This window comes from Lissotriton helveticus, chromosome 3_1 (genome assembly GCF_964261635.1).
Source record: "Lissotriton helveticus chromosome 3_1, aLisHel1.1, whole genome shotgun sequence".
In the NCBI taxonomy this organism is placed as follows: Eukaryota; Metazoa; Chordata; class Amphibia; order Caudata; family Salamandridae; genus Lissotriton; species Lissotriton helveticus.
In genome coordinates this window covers 453191452-453217894 of record NC_136061.1, presented here as the reverse complement: position 1 = coordinate 453217894, position 26443 = coordinate 453191452, and the positions used below count along the sequence as shown (strand labels likewise).

General features: G+C 44.2%; 1 protein-coding gene across 2 annotated transcripts in view; it reads left to right on the top strand.

Moving 5' to 3' along the window:
- LOC144824604 (gamma-crystallin-1-like) overlaps window positions 1-25672 on the top strand; it is a 28549-nt gene extending 2877 nt beyond the window's left edge. Inside the window, exons 1-3 of one of the 2 annotated variants that reach the window (XM_078683657.1) lie at window positions 1210-1288; window positions 20735-20977; window positions 25334-25672. In XM_078683657.1, coding sequence (XP_078539783.1) covers window positions 1268-1288; window positions 20735-20977; window positions 25334-25606 — 537 coding nt within the window. In that variant the 5' untranslated portion in view covers window positions 1210-1267 and the 3' untranslated portion in view covers window positions 25607-25672. Of the gene's footprint in view, window positions 1-1209; window positions 1289-20734; window positions 20978-25333 lie in introns of those variants that run through there. The other variant, XM_078683659.1, reaches the window with a different exon arrangement.
- Window positions 25673-26443: the final 771 nt, after the last annotated feature.

Genomic DNA, 26443 nt, shown 5'->3' with positions numbered 1-26443 from the left:
TAAAGGTGACAGAGAGCAGCCCTGCCTGGTCCCTCTGGTGATCGTTATGGGTTCAGAGATCAAGCCGTTGACCTTAAGTTGCGCTGTGGGCAATGTGTATAAAAGCCTGATCTACTGTATGAATAGCAGACTCAAACCCAACCTGCCGAGAGGAGGAAAAAAAAAACACACTCCAAGGAGTCGAAGGCCTTTGTGGCGTATAGTAGTGCCGCTATCGCCGAGACGTGAGGGACCAGTTGGTGTAGTAACGCAAATATCCTCCAAAGGTTATGTGAGGTAGAATTTTATTGGCCAGTTGTTTAGCCTCTTCACTGCGGTGGACATTCCTCCAGGGTGTGGCCAAAGCCAAAGTGTGCGCAGGTCAGAAGACCTATGGCCATCCGACACACAGGCCCACCATTATTCGGATGGCCCCCGGCCGTCCGACGCATCGAAAAGTTTAGTGAAGATTTTGGCATCTAAGTTGATCAATGGGAGCGAGCGTTACGAGTCGCACCTCGAGGGATCTTTGTCTGGCTTTAACAGGGTTATGGTGATGGCCTCATGCATTAACCTGGGCAGGACTCCCTTCAATAAGGCTTCTTGACAGACAGCCAGGAGGTGGGGGGCGAGAAGCTCTGAGTATTCCTTATAGCATTTAGCTGTAAGACCATCCGCCCCTGGAGCTTTGTCTGCCCCTGAAGCTTTGTCTGCCGGCAGGCTGTTTATGACCCTCCGCACGTCCTCAACTGTGAATGAGACATCTAGGTATTCTCAGTGTGCCCTGCTGAACCACAGGAGTTCTATTAGTCAAAATATTCTTGTAGAACAGTGTCAGGCGGGTCAGACTGGGAGGTATATAATTGAGTGTAAAAGATTCTCATTGTGTCTAAAATTGCTGGTGGCGTAAGAGCCATACTGCCATCAGATGTGACGAGTGCTGTGATGTTTTTTGAGCCTCTGGGTGGCCTCAGGAGGTTTGCTACTGTCCTCCTGGGCGAGTCCCCTTCACCGTATCTTAGTACAGTTGCATGTTTGTGTAAAAAGTTTGTTTCCCTTGTTATCTCTTACTGGAAAGCAGTTGATTATGCTAATCATGCGTGCTAATAATACGAACGATGAGGAGTGAAAGTGTTGTAGTTCTAATGCTTGTATCTCCTTTTCCAGCCGGCTTAGACCACCCTGGATGTCGCTCAGCACCCCCGATTGGAGAGCTATACAAGCCCCCCGAATCACCACTTTAAATGCCTCCCACAGAATCCCAACAGAGTTGACGGAGCCCACTATTATGGTCGAAGTATTCTGTTATGTATGTCCTGATTTCCTCTCTGAATACGGCATCTAGTAGCGCATTAGGGGGAAGACGCCGCATGAACGACTGTATATAAGGCTTCGGCACTAAGAGCTTTGGCATGGTCCGAAAGCGTGCGGTGCGGTGTGTGACCCCAGTGGGCCAGGAGTGTGGCAGAAGTCGAGTCTGGAGCAAGCGTGGTGGTGTTGTGTGATGCATGTACCTTCTCAGGCACTAGGTTGGAATATGCACCATGAGTCCAGTAAATGGTGATCAGACATTTGTACTTTTAGGGCCGTGGCTGCCTGAGGGTGATGCGTGCATTAGGATCCTGCCCTATCGACCGTAAGCGACAGCACTACATTGAAGTCACCTCCCCACAGAATCGCAGCGTCCCCCAAAGTCTGAATTTTATGCCACACGTGGTAGAAGAATTCAGGATGGTCAGTGTTAGGGCCATATGTGTTGGTGATGATGACCTGCCGATCAAAGAGTGTGCCCTGTACTAATATGGAGCGGCCCTCTGGGTCCTTAATCTCTTGCTGCATGTGCCAGGGAATACCCTGTCTAATCAAGATCACCAACCCCTTTGAGTAGCTTGAGTAGTTAAAAGTATATATCTCACTCCATCTATCGGAGGTTAATCTAGAGCGAGCATCATCTTTCAGATGGGTCTCCTGCAGGAGGCCTATATCTTCTTCATGTCCGGTGAGATATGACCGTGCCAGTCTGGCTTTTCTATGGTCATTCAGACCGCGCACATTCCAGGGAATGCAATTTAGTGTTGACATCTGTGCACGTTGGGCCCCGGCTTATGAACCTAAGTGAGCAATCCTGAGATGGTGCACCCCAGCAAACTGTATTGGGGGTGTCCAGTTACAGAAGTACCCAAGTGGCTCTTGATGAGTGTGTGTGGATTGTGTAGCCATCTCCCTAGGGCTATGGCTGGTGTGTTCTTCCTAAATGCATACTGCAGTGAACAACAAAAAAAAATTACATTTCCTACCCTCCCCCTCCCACACCAACCCCCCAAAAAGGTTGTGTTCCCCCATTTAACAGCCCAAACAACATCATACGCCCTGGAAATGTAGGGCTAGTGTGACTTATCCCAGAGGGAAAATTAGGTTGCCGGAAGCCTGCCCTGTCGCAAAGCAGCAGACTGGCCAAACTTTCCTTTTGCTACCAAGTTTACTTAACATAGAACAGTTGTGAGAGAGAAAGAGAAGAAAGAAAAGAAAAGCACGATCTAACCCAGCTCCAAACTGGTGACACAACATACTAACATGCTAGGGTGTAACAACTGCTACGCACGCCGGCAGCCTACACCGGCCTCCCCTGATTCTGTTACCTCTGGGGTAGGTATTGATCACCTGGGCTGGACTTGCTATGTCCTACAAGTTCAGTCATTGTCACTCAGCTGACCTCGCGGTGATGTGTCGTGCTCATCCCCCTGACTGTGCTGCTTTCGTGTGTTCTGTTTGGTGAACTTCATTGCTGCACCTGCGTTTGTAAATATCATGGGCTTGCTTCCAGTCTGCACCCGGAGCTTGGCTGGATAGAGCATTGCGTAGTTGGTGCCTGCCTTTTGGAACAGGTTCTTGGACCGCCTGAGTGAAAACAGAAAATAAAGCAATAGCATTTCCCTGGTATTGTAGTGATCCTTGCTCGCAGGCCATCCTAAGAACAATGTATCTGTCCCTGTAATTTAAGAGGCGAGCCAGTGTCGGGTGGGGTTGAGCGCCAGAGGGAGGCTTGCGGCCCGGGAACATCGTGGAGAGATTCATGCCAAATAAGTCTTTTAGGAGCCCTTTGATGTATTTTTACATGTTCGTTATGTTTGTGGTCTCTGGAATTGCCATTACGCGAATTTCTTTTCTCCGTGATCTCGCTTTGAGGTCCTCGTTCTTCACCCTTATTATGTCAAGTACTTTGTGCATGCAGAGAAGTTGTTGTTGGGCCTTAGCCTGGTGATCGGCAGAGTCTCTGCTCTCCAGTGTGGTTATCCTGTTTTCGTGCTTCTCCACCTTTTGTGATTCGTAATCCATTTGTGCCGTATGGGAGTCCAGTTTTGAGTCTATCGCATGCAGACTGAATTTGACCTTGCGCAGCATGACCTTGATATTGCCATCCTGGTCGCCGTTCATTTGCATTTGCATTTCTGGCACCAGTGTTGGCAGCGCTAATTCCATGTCTTGTTGTCTTGTGGAGCGTTTATCAAAACACAGCTTGGCCTGCTTGTTGTCTGTTTTTCCCATGGTTGACCCCTTGTGTTATTACCCCACTCTAGCATATGTGACTGCAAGGCTTTGGCGCAACCACCACTCCCTGGACGTACCCACAGTGTGCTGTGTAGCCGTTGCTATGTCACAGGTCCGGTGTGGCGACCTTTGCCCCTCGGATATATCTACAGGCGGCGTCTGTACAGTTAACTGGGGGGGGGGGGGGGCAACTTTGCACCCACACACCCTCCCACACTATCCTTCAGCACGTTTTTTTTACCGCTTCTGCCTTTGAAACCTGTATCTCGAGTTGCCAACAGCACGTTTACTTGCGCATATGGGCCTCGATGTGATGTCTCTCATGTCTCTTGCCTAGATCTAGGACCCAGTTACGAGATCCATGTTTGCCCTGGGTGCTGCTGCAGTTGTGCCTTTACACCTGCACTCTGCCCGGCCCATGCTGCCAGGCCCTCTGAGCTCGCAGGTGGCCTTCATGATTAATTATCTCCCAGCGCTGAGGTCCTCAGTGTAACCACACCCCGTGCTGTGTTATCAGCTCTTCCCACGGTGGTCGCGGCAGCCACCGCCTGCCTCCCAGGAGTTATCGCTGACTCTACTGCAGGCATGCCATGCACCAGTCCGCTCATTAGCGGGCCCCAGCGGCCGGCCACTGCTCTTAGTGCATTCCCACTGGCCTCTTGATATCACGTCCGTGCAGGCTTCTGCCACCTGCCGCAGGGCTGCATGGATTCGTGGCAGTTACGGTGCCGGCTCCGATGAGCCCGACTGGGATCACAGGTGAGCCGCGACCGCAGGCGCTCTTTTGGCACACCGCTGTAGCGTGGTCCCTGGGCCGAGAGTAGGCCGCAGGCCCATGCTGTTGATGGCTGCGGCAATCTTGGGCCCTGCATTTTTCAAATTACATCAGTGTGTGCCCCTGCTGTAGCCGCACACCTTCTCCCTCGTTGTGGATCATTGGTAGAACACCGGATAATTGTCGGATATTGTGCTCCACCGGCAGAGCCCCTTAACCAGGCTGCCATTTTGCAACTTGGCTCAGCCACGCCCCCAGATTTGTGCATACTTACTTTTTTCTTCTTCCTGGATCTTACAAGTTGCAGGCCATTTTTCAAGAGCCTAGTAATTATAGGCCTATTTTCTAGACTACCTTTCCCATAAAAAGAATCTGAAAAAAGCTCTTAATGCAGTACTTCTGTCTTTCTTGGATACCCACAATCTGTTGGATTCTACCCACTATGGAATTAGAGGTGCATGCAGCACTGAGATCGACTTGATAGTTGCTTCAGAGGAGTTAAGGTCTATCCTGGATTGAGGAGGCAGAGCCGCAGAGATACTATTGGATCTGTCTGCGGCCTTCGATATAGTCAACCATGATATTATTGTTGACCGGCTCGCTGCCCTAGGCATCAGAGGTCAGTCTCTGTGTTTGTTAAAATCCTTTCTTTCAGAAAGAGAGCAACAAGTTACCTTGGGAGAATTCACATCTGATCAGTTTAGCCTGCCATGGAGGGTGCCATAGAGCTCCTTGTTGAGCCCTACCTTTTTCAACTCCATACCACCCCATTGGCAAGGCTGATCAAGTTACATTGTTTCTCGGTCTTATCATACACCAATGATTCCCAAATTGTGGTATCAGTATCCAGCATCCTAGAAAAAACAGCACTAAAATTTAGGACCTGTATGGCTCAGATAAGCAGCTGAATGGGGGATAATTGTCTAAAGCTTAACACCGGGAAAAGTGAGGTTCTTCTTCTGGGCAATGACAACTCATGCTGTGGGCACAGCCTGTGACCTCAGGTTTTTTGGTAAACCATAAAAGTCACACATACACACAAAAATACAAGACATTTAAAATGCATGAATGCATGAGAGACATAAAACCAACCATGAACAGCTAACCCAGGTGCAACTCATGAATAAAATATTATCAATGTTCAGCCTCATCAGGACAATATTCCTCTTTTTTTTAAGTACAACACCAGACTCCAGCAATAAAACTATCGTTTTTCAAAGTGCATAGTGCCATTTGTTAGTGCAAACTTTCTTGGCTACACAACAGTATGTAAACAGAGCATGTAAACATTAAATAAAGTGCATAATAGCTTTTCACTGAAACAAACAGGTTTCAATCAAATATATTTAATTTTCTTGTTCTAATTAACTTTCACATGAAATTTGAAGTTCGGCCAATGAATAAATGAATAAGTGCAATGATGCTTTTTGGACAGTGCCAGAAAAATTTAAATATACAATATAAAATCCTCCATCGGTTGCAGGTGATGATTTTAAAAACAATCTCAGAGGGTAACAAATAAAACAAAATCTCAAATAAAAGAGACCCACTATTTTCCAACTAACCTTGCAGCAGAAAAAAATCTATATATCATTTTGCAAATGTATTCTGATTGGAGCAGTCGGAGATAAAACATCGCTGGCCTCCATTTTTTATTATTCAGAATCCTCAAGAGTGGTACAATGTATTGCCTGTGTGTATGTTATGTTATGTTATGTTAGCATTTGGTAGAGCGCGACAGCTGCCCCAGCAAAGAGGCGTCCCGGCGCCAAGAAGACCGTGTCAGCTCCTGAGGGAAAAGGGGGAGAGAGCCAGGGGGACTAGGGAGAGGGGAACAAATGGGTTTTGACAGCTTTACTGAAGGCAGTCAGGTTCTCAAGTGAGCGGATGTGCAGAGGAAGGGTGTTCCATAGTTTGGCTCCCAGCACCTTAAAGGAGCGTCCGCCAGTGCGGGCAAGCTTCGTCCGGGGGACAGTCAGTAGGTGTTGACCTAATGAGCGAAGGTTGCGTTGTGGAACATAAGGTGTTAGGAGTGGGCGAAGTAGTTCTGGGCGTCCAGTTTTAAGTATTTTAAAGATCATAATGAGTGTTTTGAACTGGATGCGTGATTCGATGGGTAGCCAGTGCAGTTTTCGAATAGTGGCTCTGGCTGAGCATCTGCGGGGGATACCAACTAAGGCTCTTGCCGCAGTGTTCTGCACGCGTAGCAGTCGTGCAATTTCCGCTTTGTTTGCGCCCAGCAGCAGTACATTGGCGTAGTCCAAGCGGGAGAGGATTGTGGCTTGGACAATCAGCTGGCGAATCTTGGGGTCGAAAAATCCAAGTATAGGATTGAGGCTCCTTAGCAGGCCCACACAGGTAGCTGCCACTTTTTTTGTGTGGGTCTGGAAGCTAAGTGCGGAGTCCATCCAGACACCAAGGTTTTTGACCAGGGATTTAGGAGATGGGATAGTGCCTAGCGACGCGGGCCACCAGTGCTCGTTCCAGTAAATGGTGTTCTTACCGAGGAGCAGCACCTCTGTCTTTCCCGCGTTAAGCTGTAGGCAGTTGTCCGTCATCCACTGGGCTACAGCAGCTAGACCATCTCTAAATCTTGAGGCTGTGGTGGAGGGGCCTTCAGTGAGAGTGATGGCTAGTTGCGTGTCGTCTGCGTAAGACACTAGCGAGAGGTCCCATGCTTTAGCCACTGCAGCGAATGGTTGAACATATAGGTTAAAGAGAGAAGGGCTAAGAGCAGAGCCCTGAGGGACACCCTGTCCGATGGGGTGGGGCTGGGAAAGAAAAGGAGGAGCAGACACCCTAAATGATCTGTCTTTCAAGAAGGAGCGGAACCATTCCAGGGCAAGACCTGAGATTCCTACATTGGCCAGACAATCTAGAAGAATGTTATGGGAGACCGTGTCAAAGGCTGCACTAAGGTCTAACAGAATCAGCGCAGCACTTTGACCGGCGTCCAGTATCGTCCGTAGATGTTCCGATGTGGCCAAGAGGGCGGACTCGGTGCTATGTCCTGGCCTGTATCCGTTTTGGGATGAGTCTAGGATGTTATTATGATCCATGTGCTGGGATAAGATGATGTTGACGTGGGCCTCTGCAAGTTTAGATATCCATGGGAGCAATGAGATCGGTCTAAAATTCTCTAACTTGGAGGGGTCCATTTTGATGATGGGAGAGACCCAAGCCTGTTTCCACGCAGTCGGGACATTGGCCGAGGAGAAGGAGAGATTTAGTATGGAAGCCAAGGAAGGCAGGAAAAATTCTAGGGATTCGACAAATTGGGCCGGTCTCATCGGGTCTGCAGGAGAGCCGGATTTGACTTTTTTACAAAGTTTCGCAAGATCTTCCTGTGAGATTTTGGGTATGGACATCAAAATGGTGCCGTTAGTGATGGAGTTAGGGGGGTTGAGTGGAACAGAGGCGATCTGTAGAAATGATTTGTAGATTTTTTGTACCTTCTCAACAAAAAAAGTAGCAAGGTCTTCACATTGTTGAGCGGAGGTGATGCTGGAAGAGGAAGGTCTACTGCTCTGCAGTTCTTCTAACAGTTTAAAAATAACTTTTGCGGGGTTAGGGCTAGAGTTAATTTCGTCTGCGTAGAAGGTGGCACGTGCGGAGCGGATAGCTTTGTGGTAGATTTTTTGTTTAGACAGGTAAATAGTTTTATCCCTATCATTGTATTCTCTTCTCCAGACTCTTTCGGCTTTCTTGCATTCCTTCCGCATGGATTTTAAGGAGTCGTTATACCATGGGTTGGAAGGGGAACTACGTCCCTTAGACCATTTGAGAGGGATAAGGGCATCTAGACCCTTCGTGATCCAGTCATGGAAGGTAGCATATGTAGTGTTGATATCCATGTGTGCCTTATGCCAGAATTCTACAAGAACGGATTATAGGTCACTGGTAGAGAGTTTGTGCCATGATCTTTTAAGGTGTCGAGTGGTTTCGGCTTTCTTGAATGTTTCTGTGATCAGTATGGTGAGTTTGATAAGGTAGTGGTCTGTCCATCCCATAGGTTTGGGAGCTTCTGTCGTAGTCTCCAAGATGTTAGTGAAGATGGGGTCTAGTGTATGCCCGGCTGAGTGGGTGGCGGCCTGGATCAAAGGGTAGAGTTGTAGGGCTGCTAAGAGGTTTTTAATTGTGGGATCTTGAGTTAGATCGAAATGGAGATTAAGGTCTCCTAATATGGTGAAGTTGGCCGAGCTCACCACTAAGGAGCTTGCCTTGTATTATTGTATAGATCTCCGAACAAAAGAAATGCAGCATGTTCTTTCTTTGAAATACAATCATTAGGACATGGATCCAAAAGGGCCTTAGAAGATGTTTGACTTGGATACAAGACCAATAGGTTAGCCGAGCCGAATCTGAATCTAGTAAGATAAAGAAATTTAAAATGACTAAAAGGGCACAAAAGATATAGCTCAGTTCCTGCAGTGATAATCAAGGGTATATAATCAGCTACCTGCTTTTTGTTGCACAACTTACTTTCTCTATGATCTCTTAAAATATTTTTAAACTCCCTTTTTAGTTGGAATTTTGTAACAGAGTTAATAAGCTGAGAGTTTGCGAAGAAATCCTGCCTACTCATACAAGTCAGCGGAGTTTTCACATAGCTGAGGCATGGTATTTTATAGGCATGGTCACAGTTTAAACAATCTTGGATTATTTCCCGATTGAGGGACGGTTCTTCATTTAACCAGATTGTGCGCCATAACATAATAGGGGCACTTTGTATGCGGTCCGCCACGGGGGTTAGCCCCAGGTCCCAGTGGCAATTAATAGAAGGCAAGCTCGGGGTGCCGACAATGATCTTCTGAGAAATACATTTTCCATTCTAAATAGGGTGGCGGAATTGCAGAAACCCCACACCCCAGCTCCGAACAAAATCACAGAAGAGTATTAGGTGGTTTAGATATTAATAAGGGACTCGGTCGGTCTACCGTCGAGTTTCCTAGAAAACCTGAATAGGGCCTTGAGTGTTCTATCAAAACTCCTCTTCTTGACCTCTAAGAGATGGGCACATAAACCTTTATGGTCAATTTGAATGCCTAGGTAGCAGAAAGTTGACAAATGAGCTAGTTTTTAATTTAAAAAAAACAGGATCTCATTTTACGATTGACTTTTCCCACCACCATGACCTGTGACAGCGGTATTGGTCTCAATGCCCAACTCACTCAAAAATTCATTAAATCGGTTAAGCAGGGTCTGCAGGCCCAGGCCTGTTCTTGAGATCAATACACAGTCATCTGCATACAATACTGTGGGGAGATTTCTCCACCACACCTGGGGCACATCAAACACCCCTTCATTCAGGAAACTCTCCAAATCATTTATGTATAAGCAAAACAGGAAGGGGGCTAACACGCACCCCTGTCGGACACCGCTATTCTTTTTAATCGGGGCTGATGGTTCTCCATCCGTCCCATATCTTACTCTGCCTGTGACATCCTGATGTAGTTGTGCTAAAAAATGGACCAGGGGAGCATCTATACCGATACCTAACATCTTTTGCCATAATTTCCCTCTCATCACACAATCGGAAGCTGCTGTCACGTCCATGTAGCCCAATTAAAGAATGGTGTTTTTGCCCTGTTGTACTTGCCAATTACCAAATGAAGGTTAAGGCATTGTTCCACTATGCCCAGGCCTCTTCTAAAACCATATTGGATGTCCAAAAATGTGCCCTTTTCTGCTATCCACCTTTCCAGGTGGTCTAGTAGAACCCTGTCTATCAGATTTCATGTGGTATTATTAGTGATATTGGGTGGTAACATTCAGGGTATGACCTATCTCCCTTTTTAAGAATAAGGACAATTATTTATGCTGACCAAGAATCTGGAAGATGTTACTGTAACACAGCATAAAATGTTAGTTAAAGTTGGAAGCCAAAGAGCAGGCTTTGCCAGGAAGAGATTGGCCGGTATGCCATGGGGACCGACAGCCTTATTTTTCTTTGTAAAGTCTAAAGCCTTTGTGACTTTCTCAATTGTCAGTGGGTCTAATTTTCACGCAGCCCCTTTTGTGGAATTGCCACATTCTATAGTGCCAGTCGCCCCCCGCCCGATATTAAAAATTGCCTGAAAATGATCAACCCACTTGTTTGGGGGAAGTGTGACATCAGTGGTGTAATTAAGATTATCTAGAAAGAAGGAGGCATTGATGGTCTACCAGAAAAGACTACAATTTTTGCTTGGTATAGCCTCGCCCATGCCTCCTTCCTCACAGGCTCCATGCGATTTGCTAGTGTCTTTTTATACTGGAATCTACAAGCTCTCTCTGGGCTTGTGTTTTAAACCTTTCAACGAGCTTGTGGTGGCTCCTTGTGCAATTGTTCTTGAACCACCTCAACTGTTTGCGGGCCATGGGCCTTCTGTTACAATCTAGAGTTTTATTTAAAATGATAAAAATGTCTGTGAATGCTGCTAGCATGGTCTTTGGATTTGGTTAATCTTCAAGGCAGGTCAGGAATTGCAACAAATTTTTTTCTAAAAGTTTTCCCAAAACTACCTCAGGGTTCATAGGTGCCTATTTACACATGAGACCCTTATTTTTATGTTGGATTACTAGAGGTGCTAATAGTAGGGGCAGATTCTGGAATTGTGTTTCAAAGTGAATTACTAGTGGAAAGCTGTCACTAAAAGGTACTTTTAAAATGGAAACATTTACCGACTTGTGCTTGTAATAGTCAGAAAGGGCAATAAAATCAATAAGGGTGCCCTGGCCACAACTAGTATAGGTAATCTCATTCCTGCAGAGCCCCCGAAATCAGATCTATAGTTAAAAAAAGAGAAAGTTTAGATAAAATAGAGTTGAAAAAATTGCCACAGGGAGTGTGTTCAAAGTGGCCTTGGCCCTCAGAGAGGTCTTCCATGTAGGTACAAACGGAAACCTATGATAATATGCAAAGTCTGCTGTTTAAATTCCCACCCCATAGTATTATATAATCTGTTTTCAGATCCATGATGTGTTTACTTAGTAATGTTTCAAGGCTAGCAGCTATTTCTGTATTAAAAGGTATAAAATTGTTATGATAAACTTTTACGATTATGAGTGTGACATTTAATTCATATGCAACATTATTTATTTTTAAAGTACGGAGTGTCCACGTTAGAAGTGCGGATGTTGTTGCCCAGAGTTGTAGTTAATAAAGTGAACAAGCCTCCTCCACGCGAGCGGATAGCTGCTGTATTGATTGAAGACAGATAATGTTGTAGCCTTTTAAAAAGTCTAACCAGTCATCCTTTTTCACCTTGAATGCAAGACCAGCTACATTCCAAAACAGGCAAGTGAACTTGTTGCCCTCTTGCATGGTGAGAACACACTTTCTGGCCACTGCACTCTTCATACAATTGGATATAGCCTGTGTGACCTTCTCTTTTATATTATCTATAACCATACAGGGGATGCCAGAGGCAAAGGAGTGTCCACATATGCCTGTGTTGTTACTCTCCCATCCTTGTTGGCTTGAGTTTCAGCCAGAGCAGTTCCATGTTTGTTTGGTCAATTTGCTCAATGGGTAAAAAACAATTATACGTTGGAATGGTCCAGGACATCATGAATAGCAATTGGGGGGCATGATTCACTTCAATAGAGGCCACTAGCAGGGTCGAGTCGAGGTCACTTGCTACTGGTCAGCTGGGCACTTCAGGTAAAAGCCCTCTTTCATCTTGTGTCCCTGTAGCCACACAAGAGATCAGGCAACTGACTCTTGGCCTCCACTTCTTTGTCCTAGGTACAGCCCTTCAAGTCTCCTCAATGTTCTTAAACAGCAGGTGTAGCTCTTCTACTCTTCTTCTACAGGTCCAGAGAGTGTTCTAAGGGGGATGCCATGGGGTAATACATTTATGGTTGGTGCCAGCTAGTGGGTGGAGATGACTCTTTACTCTTCCCTAAACAAGTGGAAGAGGTTTGCAGAATTTCTTGTTTACCCTACTGTAAACATTCCCACAGTGTATCTTACCACCAAAATCTACAGGAATTGGCAAAACCAATAGGTCTTCCACTGTCAGTCAGTATTTTGGAAGGAAGGAAGGAAAGGAGGATATAAAGCATGCAAGAAGGAAAAAAGGAATGAGTGAAAAAAAAAGTAAAGAAAAGAGGAAAAAGGAAAGAAACAAAGAAAGAAAGAAAGTAAGTAAGTGTTGGAAAGTGGGTTATTAGTAGTGGTAAATATGCCTCATCCGCTGACAATTAGGCCACAAACACAGTTGAGGGCTCAGAATAGATCTCAGTAAATTATTCTCATGCTCACCCCGGGTAGCTTGGCTGCGAGCAGGCAGGCTTAACTTAGGAGACAGGTATGTAAAGCAATTAAAAACATCAATTCAGTAAATAATTAAGACACAACACACAATAAAAATCTAATACCAACTTGTAAGAATAGGAAATATTTATATCTTTAAAATGACAACAAAACAACAACAATCCAATGTATGGAACTAGAGATATGAATTTTGAAAGAATTATCACTTTATAGTGCTTAGAAACATATAGTGCCACTCTGGAACATCTGGTCGCGCTTAACCAGAATAAAGTAAAAGTTTCAGGCCAAAAGGGATGGAGCCCTGCTCGCATACCCCTCGCAGGAGGCCTCTTTCAAAATGTTACCTTTGAACTTAGAACTTTTTCTAGAGCTTTTTCTGCAGAGGTCCCTCAATGCGCTTTACCAGGTCTGATTCGGTGAGGGTTCGCTGGCTTGCCATTCAGGGAGCTCTAGGTCATACTGTGGAAGTCGGACCTCCAGAAGTTTTTAGCGGGTCGAACCAGCAGATCCGGCAAGCTTGTGGTTAAAGGTGGCCAGCTTGGCTCTCACAGTTGAGTCAGTTCCCTTATGGAGCTTTGTTCCAAAGTTGCCCCCATCTTCTCCAAACTCCTAGAACTTCTTCTTGAAGTTCAGTTTCAGGGACCAAAGTGTCCAAAACACAATCTAAGGGGGGGTCTGGAAGCTCCAAGATGGTCCTTGAAAGTTTGGGACCACAATTCCCACAATGCATCTTGATAAAACCCTTACAAATCCACTGGATGCACTCCAGGTAGGGGGATCTTGGTGATGATGGTCCAGGTGAGCTCTGTTAACCTGTAGCTTGCAGCGAGTCCACTCTTTAGTCCTTTTGAAGCAAGGTACAGCCACAGGGCTGTAGTTCCAGATAATGCAGCAGGACCAGCCAGTCAGAATGCAGAACATGATGGTGCAAATGAAATTTCCAGCTTGGCAAAACTTATTTTTCTCTTAGTTTCAAGCAGCAGATCTAAGAGGCTCTGCTCCTCTCACATATTTATTTAGTGTTCTCTGGCATCAAGCAGGACAGCACTCCTGTTCCATGAGGTGCAAGACAACACCCCAGAACATGACCACTTCCTCCAAATTGTGGCATATTCTTCTCCCAGAAAGCTCCATTCCTCCAAAATCCAGTATCGGTGAAATCTCAGCAGAGGAGTAAGTACTAGTTAAACCAACCAAGAGTATGACTAATGTCCATAGCTCTCCTCCCCTAACATCTGAAGATTACTGCTTTAGGCCTGCTATCTGACTGGGTGATAGGGGATGGGGGTAGATGGACCTGGTCTTTCCATCCTTTCCTAGTCCTCCTTTGAAGCTTCATGCTTTATAACGCCTCCTGCCTGCTCTGGCATTCCTGTGTAGCAAAACTCTTTCCAACAGATAGCCTCTCCCTGTGTGAGCCACTTATCACTTCCTTAAAGTAGCCTCACTAATCCTGTTAACTCTGGCCAATCAGGGAAGACCACAGGAAGGCTGAATTTCGGCTTACAGAAAATAAAGTCTTATAACTTCTTTTTTGCATATTTAGCATAAATTCAACAATGGCATATTGTTGTATTTATCAAAACCATTCTTCTAAGTCATTGTATGATATTTATTTTATTCCTAGCAACATTTTTGTATTCATAAACTATTGCCATGTTATCCTAGGGGGTTAGACTTCGACAAAGGAGAAACTGGAATGTGCAATTCCTCTATTATAAATGCATATAAAACATTATTATAAGGCCCTTGCTTATAGTGGCATGGCCCACTACCCATTGGACACCTTGGGGAGAGGTTAAGGGTCCTGAATATGCACAAATAGTCTAGATCCTTACTCCACACTGTTCATACCACCAACGTCAATTTTGGGGGCCCCTTTATAACAATGGGGAAAGTGAAATGTGCAATGTCTCTGTCCTCAAGGCATATACATCATCTATTATAAGGGCCCTCTCTATAATTACATGACCACCCTAGCCACCCTCCTCCCCCTCCAGGGGAGACCCAGGGGTACTTAAAAGGCCAAATTATTGTAGTTTATCATTCTTTAAGTGCCCCAACCACCATAGTCGAGTTTGGGCACAATTTACATTTAAAAGCATTTACATTTAAAAGCAGTGCTGCAACACAGTGCTCCTTTTAAAATGACCTCAGGCTCTCAGCAGTGCACTCATGCAAGTGCAACTAAGGCTGCTGGCCTCTTAAATGCCATGCCTTATTATATACTAGGAACTTAAAGATAGTTTTAATCCCGTACCCTATTATCTACTAGGGTCTTATAGGGTAGGTAATGTAGGTGTATCAGACACATTGGGGCTGATTCCGATTCGGGAAAAACCGCTCTGAATAGCCGTTCAGAGCGTTTTTCCTGTACAAATTGTACCCTGCAACGTCCCCCGTATGTACGACGAAGTACGATTCGTACCAGGAGCCGTACTCCGTACGAGTCGTACAGAGACCGTACGACTCTAATCTCCGTACGATTCTCCTTCGGAACCCGCTGTACGCGACTTCTGTACGGTTCGCGGCTGGTTTTTACAACCCAGCAAGTACGATACATGTCGGGACGCACCGTACAACCCTTTTTCTACGGGAGCTGAAAACAGCCGTAAAAGCAGAGTACGTGCCGAAACAGGTATGAAACGGCCCCCCTGGGTACGGTGCGTACCCCCCATGATCGCAGGGGTACGGTGCGTACCCCTGCGATAATGGGGTGTACGCACCGTACCCCATGTACGATGGGTGTACGCACCATACCCCTTGTACGATGGGTGTATGCACCGTACCCCATGTACGATGGGTGTACGCCCCGTACCCCATGTATGATGCGTACACCCATCGTACATGGGGTACGGTGCGTACACCCATCGTACATGGGTTACTGTGCGTACACCCATCGTAGATGGGGTATGGTGCGTACACCCCATGATCGCAGGGGTACGCACCGTACCCCTGCGATCATGGGGGGTACAGACCGTACGGTGTGTATGTGTTTGTGTGCTTTTCTGTACGACTTGCCCTTACCTGATGTGGACCGTACGAATCGCGTCCTCATACCCCAGTCCGGATCGTACTCGTCGGGTCGTACGGCATGTGTACGAGTCGTACGGCATGTGTACGAGTCGTACGGTTCACGGTTTCAGCCTTGCAATACGTACGGATTGCGTCGATTCGGATGGATTCACGGAATACGGATCGTACTAGGCGACTCGGACCGACGGGTACGATTTGTACGGAGAGGGCTCGGATACAAATCGTACGGACGTATGGAGAGAAAGAAATAAAAAAGAATGTAAGAGAGAAATAATTCAAAAAGAAGGAAACAAACAAAGAAAAAGGAAGGAAAGAGGGAAAATGTAATTGCTGCTAATTAAACACAATAAAAGATAATCTTATTCCTGGGCAAAGTTTATTAAAAAATCATTGGTGAAGCTCAGTCCAGAGTAAATGTGTTATGAAATATTGTACGCTTATGAATTCACATTTATAATATTGCAGCTGTTGGCTTGTGTGCTGCAGGCATAGTAAGAAAAGGATAACACTGAAAAGTTTCAAATTGACGAAATCTGTAATTTAAGGACTCTCCAAAAGGAAATTACAACAACATTAGCAGGAGACAGGAACTGATAAAGATAGAATGTGGCCTTTTTTCATCCCTGGCTCTAAAAACAAAGGCAGCACTAAAGTAATTATAAAGTAAAAACAAAAAAAACACTGGCAATGAAGAGAATTACCTTATGTGTGGATGTGTTCATTGTGAGAGAGCAAAATGTAGTTACTCGAAGTGAAGTTAACCAATTGCTGAAGTAGGCTGGCTCATTGACCCATGCTGTGTGCTGTAGTGAGTGGAAGCAAAATGTGAGTGACAGGACAACAGACCAATGGATGAAGAGAAGTGTCTGAAAGCCTGTTTTTAAGGATATTATACACATAATGTTTGTAAAATCAAAAGCTAAATCCAGATCTAAAATTGAAGTAGCCCCTCCATCCTTTTGCAGAGCCTATGTACCCACCTAGAGGTCTGGCCAGGGAAAGGAGCAATCTATTCCTCTGTGGTTACTGAAAAAAACATGCTCTGGGCGTATCTCCCCTCCCACTGGGTTTAGTGCCAGCCTGGTAGGAAGAACAACGGATTGCCTTTTCCGGATCTCACCTTACATTTATTTGTGAAAGGATAGGCCCCTATGCTAGTTATTAAAGTTCCTGGATCCACCCTAACTGGTGTTCCTGCAAGAGGAAAGAACCCTCCTACACCCAGGTCATTATCTTTCATCTGCAACAGTTTTCACATGTTATTAAGGTCAAGCAATAGCTGGGCAGCTGCTAAAGAGCTAATTTAAATCAACCTCCAGGTGCCTCAGGTCGAGATAACATAACCTTCTAAAATCTATTATTTCTAAATATAGTGGTTGAATGCATTTTCTAGTCAGTCCAAAAATTAATATTTCAATCTGTAGTCTAGTTTTTCTTACCGGATAGCCAGAATCTTCCGCAGTAAGAATAGCTTTTGTGACCTTGTCACTGAAGAGACACGGTAACAATACATTTCCCTTTTACCCACTTTTTAAAATACTATGCACTGTTGCTTGTGGACTACACGGCCTACCTAGGGTAACATTAATTTTGAAAAGAGAGTTTTTTTTCCCATTCCAAAAGGGTTATTTTGACAGGTGGCACTTCCAGAATAAATTGCAGAAGTCAGGCTACACTGGTAGACCTAAAGTCATTCTCCCTATTACACTAGTGGATACACAATAAGGTAGAAGCAAGGTTACCAACAATCAGATGGAAGGATGTCCATGGCGATGATGGTAGTGGTGCCGGCTAACTTAGAGCTTACAGTAGCTCTCTGACTTGTCCTCTCCAAGGCCCAGTTGCTTCATGGATTTTCTAAGAGCCCTGGAACTATTTCCAGGATTCATTCACCAGTACAAGAAGCAGTGGTGATGCAAAGCATGAAGTACGTGTTGCACAGGCAAAGTAAACCTCACAGTACTGTTTTTGCCAGGGGCTGCTTGTGCACACAATGGAACATGATTACAACGACTACAACTTTGCCGCAGCACCCACTGGCATTAAGGAATTCCAGAGCTCCCCCTTCACACTGTTGCACAAGGATGAAGGAGGGATTATGGGTATTTTTTTTGTATGTCTGTTTGGTGCGGTAACATCAGCATAAAAGTCTGCAATGGCATAATGCAATGATCTCACTCTCCCCCTCAAAATATGATGAGGGACTCTGAGTCTCGTTATCGATGTTGTAATTACCCCTTGCAGCACTTTTCTACCTGTTGCTGATTAGGGAGTCAACTCTTCATCCTTTAAGAGAAGAAAAGTCCTTTTGTTGTGAAGCCATGTGTGTGCAGCAGGTGCAGTCCTTATGAGTGCAATCCTCTTGTATGCCGTCCAAGGGTAGAGCAGGACTGTCCTTCTTCTCCAGATGTTTCTTTTGGGTCTTTCAGGGGCCACAAAACCACTCTGAGGTTCCAGAATCTCTGAGTTGCTCCTTGGGAATATGGGACCACACAACCCACAATGCACCTGGCTGAATCCATAAAAGTCTACTGAATGCTGTCCAGTTGGGATCTTCTTGGTTGCGATGATGCAGGTGGAGCTCTTTTAACCTGTTGCTTTTAGGAAGTCCACTCTTTTAGCTTTCAGAGCAAAGCAACATCTTTTTGGGCTGAAGACCAAAGTGTGCAACAGGTGCCGAACGTATGAATGCAGTCCTTTCTTGTGCAGTCCAAGGGTTACGCAGTGCAGACCTACTTCTTCTTGTAGTTTCAAGGTTTGAGATCTGAGTTGCTGGGAAACTCTTCCATATTTATACAGTTTTCTTGGGTGACACGCAGGGGGACACCTTAACCAACAGGGTGCGGGGTGCCACCCTCAGGTATGACAATTTCCTCCAAAGTAAGGCATATTCTTGTCCCAGAAAACACTATTCCTTTAAAATCCAAAATGGAGAAACACTCTCCTGGAGGTTAAAATCTGGCTAAGCCAACCCACTAGCGTTGCTAATTTTCCCTAACACTCCTCATTTCCCACCCCTCTGCTCCTATCTGGCTGGGGGTACAGGATGTGGGGGTGAGCCTGTGTCCTGTTCAACTGTTATTCCTTTTCTGAAGACTAGTTTGGCTACTCCACTCCCATCCTGCCATTTGCTCTGCAGCTACAGATCTCCTCCCACCAGATGTCCTTTGTCCCTATACAAGCCACTTCAAACCTCATCAGAGCAGTTTGGCTTAGCCTGTCAAATTCTGCGCAATCAGGAGAGGCTGTTGGAAGGTTGGATTTTGGTTCATCAGAAAAGAAAGCTCTATAACATTTTTTCTATGACAGTTTTAATAAATATATGTTATGTTATGTTATGTTATGTTAAAAGAATTTATTGAGCGCAACTATCACCATTAGGTTTCTTGGCGCTTGTGTTGGGGGAGCGGAAAGAGGAGAGTGGAGCAGAGTCTGAGAGTAAAACTCAGTGGAAAAAGGGTTAATTAAGAGAACAGGAAGGGGAGAGTGAAATACCGTCTAAGGGTAGGACTCAATGAAAAGAAAGGTTTTGAGGAGTGACCTAAACCCGGAGTATGATGGTGACAGCCTGAGAGATAAGGGGAGGGAATTCCAGAAGGATGGGGCCAGAAATGAAAAGCTAAGGCCACCATGTTTCCTCCTCTTAAATCTGGGGACTGATAGCAGGGCCATCTGAGATGACCGAAGGTTGCGAGAAGGGACGTACGGGTGAAGAAGAGAAGAGATAAAGAGGGGGCCTTGGCCTGCAAGGGATTTGGAGATAATGCAGCCGAGCTTAAACTTACAGCGAGCAGGTACCGGCAGCCAGTGGAGACTTTTAAGAGGGGCAGACATGTTGATCTCTAGGTTGGTGGTAGATCAGGCGAGCAGCCTGATTTTGGATCAACTGCAGTCTCTTCAATTGATAGTCAGGAATGCCTACGTACAATGCGTTTGCGTAGTCAACACGCGAGATGACTAACGCAAGCAGAGCCAAGGTGAGGGCTTCGGTGGTAAGTAGGCGGGAGATTTTTCGAATTTTCCTGAGTTGGAAATGGCTAGCGGACACTACTGCGCTGATCTGGGGTGCCATAGAGAGGTCGCTGCTGATGACAACACCCAAACTTTTGGCACAATTAACTGGGGAGGGAGGACTACCCAGACTAGCAGGCCAAAAGGACGGCTGCCATGGATTGGAGGATCCCCCGACAAGAATCAGTTCAGTCTTGTCGGGGTTGAGCTTCAGATGGTTTGAGCTCATCCAATTGCTAATGAAGCCAAGCGTGTTCTGAAAGGTCGTGATGGAATCACCGGAAGAGTCTATAGTGAAAACCAGTTGTATGTCGTCCGCGTAGTCGAACGCGGCGACATTGAACCCTCGGAGGGAGTGGAGTAAAGGAACCAAGTACAAATTAAAAAGAAGAGGGGACAAAGAAGAGCCTTGACAAGTTGTTGGATTTATTCTTACTATCATTTTGATACTTTGAAGTATATATTAGCTCAAACCTATCAATACTTATACTTTACTAAAGTATTCCCATGTTAGCCTATAGAGCCAATGTGCTGCAATTTGGAAAAATGAAATTGGCAGTTTTTCCATCACCAGGTCAAATAAAACATCTTGACAATGCCCCTGCTTATTTTCACATGGCACCCTACCCTTGTGGTCACCTAGGGGTGACCTATATGTCAAAGTTAGCTAGTTTGAGACTTTGGAACAACATTTAATATTAAAGTTGAATTTATAATGTAATTTTAAAAGCAGCTTGAAAATCAGATTTGCCTATAAAATGACAGCAGTGCACACTTAAGTGCATTAAATCTGCTGGGCCTCTAAACCTACATGCCCTACCACATATTAAGGGCTTACAGGTAGGTTGTCTGTACTAATTGTAATTACATGTAATTACCATGTACTTTTAATCAGAGCCCAGGCCGTGGGTCTGGTCAGCAGAGCCCAGGGTACAATCAGAGTCATCAAGTAGTCGTACATGGGGGCAAAAAGTGGGGCAACACTGCAAAAAGTCCTGGTTTCTCACATTTATGAAAACTACTCTTTTACAGTAGTTTGTATTCTGAGACTGACTAATCACTTGACACATCATATTACAGTACGGTAAATAAGACTTTGATTTTAAAACCTGTTCTTATTACAGATTACATTCTATGAGGAGCGAAACTATGATGGTCATTCCTATAACTGCAGCTCCGATTGTGCTGACTTGCACTCCTTCATTAGCCGCTGCAACTCTCTTCGGGTGGAAAATGGACACTGGATGTTGTACGAGAACCCCAACTACAAGGGACACCAGTATTACCTGAGAAGGGGGGAGTACCCCAATTATCAGCAATGGATGGGTTACAATGACTCTGTCAGGTCCTGCCGTAGAATCCCGGAAGTAGGTCCCATTTTATTTTATTCCACAGATAGTTTTTTTTGTGACAAATTTTAATTTATTTGAAAGTGTTACCTTTGTGAATATGATTTAAGCCTGTTAAACTTGCATGTCATTGCTGCTGAAATAAACACTAGGGCTCCTTTGAGTTGTGTGGGGCTGATTTCATCTGTGGAATTCCACTCTGCCCAATTATATGAACGAAAAAATCCAGAATGTAAAATCGATAAGCAAAAATAAAGCATTGCAGACCAGACACGTCTGCCCAGTCCCACCCGACACCCAACTAAGGGGGAGAATGTAGAGGTCACCCTACCAGGCAACATCTTTCCATTTCCACCCTCACCCTCCAGGCCCCACAAGACTCCTACAGTTATCTACTACCTGCTCAAAGCAGGTATTAATGGATGTGCAAAACTTCCCAGAATCAGCAATACTGTGCAGACGTCTGGCCCATAATTCTAGTTCCTCACAGTTATTTCAGATTTTGAAGAGTTTAAATTAAAATTGCAGGATTCCATACAGAGATTCTGGCCGTATCAGTAATTCTTGATGGCTCAAATCTCTGAATGGAATTCAAAAAGACTTGTAATCGGGGTTAGACAGCTCATGTAATGCTTGACTGAAAGCTGTGGTGTTATTGAGGTTACATGCTCAAATGCTCATAAAGCTAACTCTGTCTCTCTTCTTTTTGACTCTAGTGAATGGAAAACCATTGGTTTATCGTAGCACCTGCCATTTACTGTGCACTTCAGAAGTGCTGTATAAGAACACAAGTTACTGTTTCGTCCGCTAGAGTACTTTAAAGAGATAAGGGTCTTTAGCTAACCCTTCACAAAATGCTGATGATTGCATCTTGTACTTATATTTTATAAGAACGCTGCAAGAACTAGAAATCAGTAAAACATCGCTCTGCATAAAATGTGAGATACAATGGGCCTCATTTATGAAAAGTGACGCATTGCTGCGTGAAAACAGCGATGCGTCACTTTTCACTGCGCTCTCCCTGCGACATGATTGATGCGTCATATTTATAATATGACGCATCATGTCGCAAGGAGTTACAGATACGTCAGTATTTCTGACGTATCTGTAGGCGCAAAAGTGACGCATTGCTGGAATGTGTCACAAAAGTGACGCAACTCCAGCAATGCTTCCTTTCACATGGGGAAAGCCCCATGTGAAAGGGCTTGCGTCAGTCTTACGCCTGCTGTGAGGCAGGCACAAGATTTTGACGCAACAGCGTCCTAAAAGTGACGCAGTGAAATCTCATAGATTTCACTGCGTCACTATTACGAGGCTTTTTGCGGGTTTACGCCCCCTCTGCATACATAATACCTGACGCAGGTATAATGTAGCGCAGGGGTTTACAAAGTGACGCATCTGCTTAGATGCGTCACTTTGTAAATAGTGCGAATCAGGAGGCATGTTATACGCCACCGATGCGTCACAAAAAGTGACGCATCGGAAACGCAAAACTCACCCAAGGCCTCATAAATGAGACCCATAGATTTCACTGCGTCACTATTACGAGGCTTTTTGCGGGTGAACGCCCCCTCTGCATACATTATACCTGACGCAGGTATAATGTAGCACAGGGGTTTACAAAGTGACGCATCTGCTTAGATGCGTCACTTTGTAAATAGTGCTCATCAGGAGGCATGTTTTACGCCACCGATGTGTCACAAAAAGTGACGCATCGGAAGCGCAAAACTCACGAAAGTCCTCATAAATGAGGCCCAATGGGCCTCATTAAGGAGGTTTTGGCGCAGGGCAGCCCTGCAAGGAATCTTGCTGCACTGCCCTGCGTCAAAAGAAGGGACACATACATATGTATGTTGCAGAAAAAGGATAAACAAGGAGAAATAAAGGTATTTCTTCTCATCATGCCTCCCCATCATCTTCCCCCGGGGAGGTTTGTGGATCTGATGCATTCCCATGTTTACGCAACATTGTAAATCTAGGAATGCGTTAGATTTCATCCCACAGCAACACCCATGAATGCCATGAATGCCCCTTTCACACAGAGTAATGCATGAAAGGGAATCATATTTACAAGGCCCAGTAGGGTGACTTTAAGTGGCACATGGCAGCCTATTGTGCACCAGTACAGAGGAAAAGGACAGGAATGCGCCGTATCTCAAAGATACAGTGTATTCTGCCCTTTTCTTTTGATGCAGGGCAGCGCAGCGCAACAAGTTTCCTTGTGATGCTGCTCTGCGTCAAAACCTCGTAACTGAGGCCCATGTTCATTGAACACTTGTGAACTTTGAAGGTCAAATTGCATTGTTTCAAATCTCTAGTTAGTTCAAATAATGTAGTGATTGTAGCCATATACAGTGACCAACAAAACAAGTTTCTATTTCTATCCAATCTAAGGAGAAAGCAATAAACACATAGGTTAATAACGTAATTGCTAATCACAAAGTTTTTAACATCGAATTGTTATCTAGCCTAAATGTTAAATACACAAATCAGAAACCAAAACGTGATAAAGTTATATTTAGTGATTCTTACATAACGATGTCAACTATCATATAACACGTCACACCAGAGAAAGGAAGGGGCAAACGCTTGAAGATGTTGTCAACCAATATTATTGTATTAGTGATATGGGTCCATGGGTGTGATGAACTGATTTGGGATGGATATGGTTTTGGGATGGTATGAGACCATGCTTTTGGTCAATCTTTTTTCAGATTAGGATTATAGTGCATTCGATTACTTACAAGATGGAAGGAGATACTAAAGAAAATGGAGACAGTCATGGATGTACAGACATCGCAAAAGTTGAAGATAAGTAAAAAGAAGTTGCTAAAGGTTGTAGTGTGTGTAACTAGTAAAGAAAGTGAAACAATTTTGATGGTTGTTGACTTTGGCAATAGTTATCTCCCTCTATTAGGGTGGTTCCTGACTTTCTCCTAGGTGTGATCTTCTTTTCTTGCTTTTTTGTCTGTATTTAATTAAATAAACAAGTGGTGCACACATTTGTTTAGTGTACACCAGTAGTAGGTTGTTGTTGGTTAGTTTGGCATCCAGTCTATTGGTTTGGCATTCTGAATTCCTCATCCAATAGATAAATGGAGGATCGGTGGATGTTCAACAAGCAATATTCATCTGCAGCATGATTGATGGTAATGACTCCGCGAAATCTAATTTTGTTCTAGTGTTTGGTGGATCTAGAATAAGAACCAGGAGAAGCAATTGCCTTTTGAACCTAACACACCTTACTCCTGTAGTTTTTTTGCTTAGAACAATCAAGTATCACATGCTCATCAACTCTGTCTCCGTCTTCACAGCAACAGCAACAGCTACTGCCTGAAAGCCCAGGTTCACGAAGAATGTTAAGAGACCATAGAGTCCTAATGAGGATGTAGCAGATTGACTGCATGACTGAAGCAGATTTGGAGCATCTGTTAGCTTTTCCCTAACTTGCCTTTGGGCTTACTGCTGTTTAGTGAGGTCGGATACATTAATACATTAAGCCAAGGTTTCAACAAGTGGTACTTTGGATGTACCTTCATATGTTGACAGATCAATTTTGATCATCAGGGGGTTGCCATAGTTGCTTTAATCTACATAGACAGTTGTCATTTAAAATCAATTAATTTGACATAGAAACAGCATTTTCAACTAGCCTAAAGAAAATATGTGTAATTTCTGTTGTATATGCCCCAACGTATCTTTAAATTATTTTGTGTTGCGGTTTCTCTATTGAATAATTGTTTGGCAGTATGAGTTGCACTTTATATCTTACTTGATTTATACTGGATTTGCTGAATTATTCTGGTTTGTTCATTCCAAAGACTCTGTTATATGAGTAGGCTACGTTTGTGGCAGGGGCGAGAACGGCTAGGTTAGAAATGTTTTTTTGTTGTTTGCTGGTAGAGTATGCCGGCAGAGGGTCTATGTGGGGGGGTTCATATGCAACCCATGGTGAGACCATGGGGTCATAGGGAGGTGGTTACTAATATATTAATATACTTTAATCCATTGTAATGATAAGTAAGTAAACATAGAGTTATACTTACACATTCAATGCAAACATGTAATTGCATGCTCATTTACTATACCCATTTCTGCAATTGCACCATAATGAAAGAGTTGAATAATATCTCTAGCTTTGCCTATATTCTTTCGCTACATAGACACGTTATCAGAAATAATATTTCATCAAATAGTAAATGCTTTCCTTTGTTGGCACCTTTGATAGTCTTTGGAAGTGCGTATTTTTTTGTGAAGAAAAACACAACTGTGAATTTATAGCGATGAAAGTACATGTTCCTAAACATGCATTTGTCTTTAAATTAAATAATTAGAACAAAGGTCTACATTTGTATCTATTTTTCTCACTCATAGTACCGGGGTACCTTCAGGATCAGACTATATGAGAGAGGTGACTTCGGAGGCCAGATAATGGACTTCACAGATGACTGCCCAAATGTTTTTGACAGATTCCGCTTCAATGACATCCACTCCTGTAATGTGCAGGATGGTCACTGGATCTTCTATGAGGAGCCCAACTACAGAGGACGTCAATATTACCTGAGGCCTGGGGAGTACAAGCGATACAACGACTGGGGAGCCTCGAGCCCTAGGATTGGCTCCTTCAGAAGAATGGGATTGATCTAAAATAATTCATATAATTTCGCTGTAAACACTTTTTTATCAGAAGGAAAATAAAACATATATGAAATATATTGGTTTTATAGTTTCATTACTCTGCCTCTGCCATCTCAAATTCAGTTTACAAAAATCGGAAATTAATATTCATTGATTCCTTTCTATAGATGTGACTGCATCGAAGATATATATATATATATTCACTGAAAAAACCATAGGTTATAGACCATATATAGTTAGGAATTAGCATTTAAAAAACCTTATTTTACTCACACAAAACCATTGAAATTCCATATATAGTTAGTTGCACTAACTATATATCGCGCACCCGCAATCCACTGCTGATCATGTCACATATTACATCATTCATGACATGGTCAGTGACATCACTGATGACATCACTGATGACATCTCAAATGACATCACTGATGACATCACTGATGACAACATCCAGTGACTGTATGTTTCTGTAAAGTTAAAATATGTCTTAGATATTGAAGAATGAGTGGATGTATAAGTGTCTGGATGAAGGATTTAGTAGGTGCGTGACTGACTGTATGAGTGAGTGATTAAATGTGTCTCACTGAATGCATGGGTTAGTGACTAAACTGTCTTAATTTGTGCATCATTATGTCTGTTGTGATGTAAACTGCTGCATGTGTTGATCATTAGCTATACGAGAGGCTATATGTGTTATTAATTGGTTGCCCAAGTATTTCTATGGGAGATTGAGTTTGTGTGGGGGTGGCTGGAAGGTGTGTGATTCTGTGCATAGATGTGTGAGCAGTTTATTCACTAGGTGTATGAGTTCAAGAGTGCATGTGGAAACAGCTACATGGGCAGTTG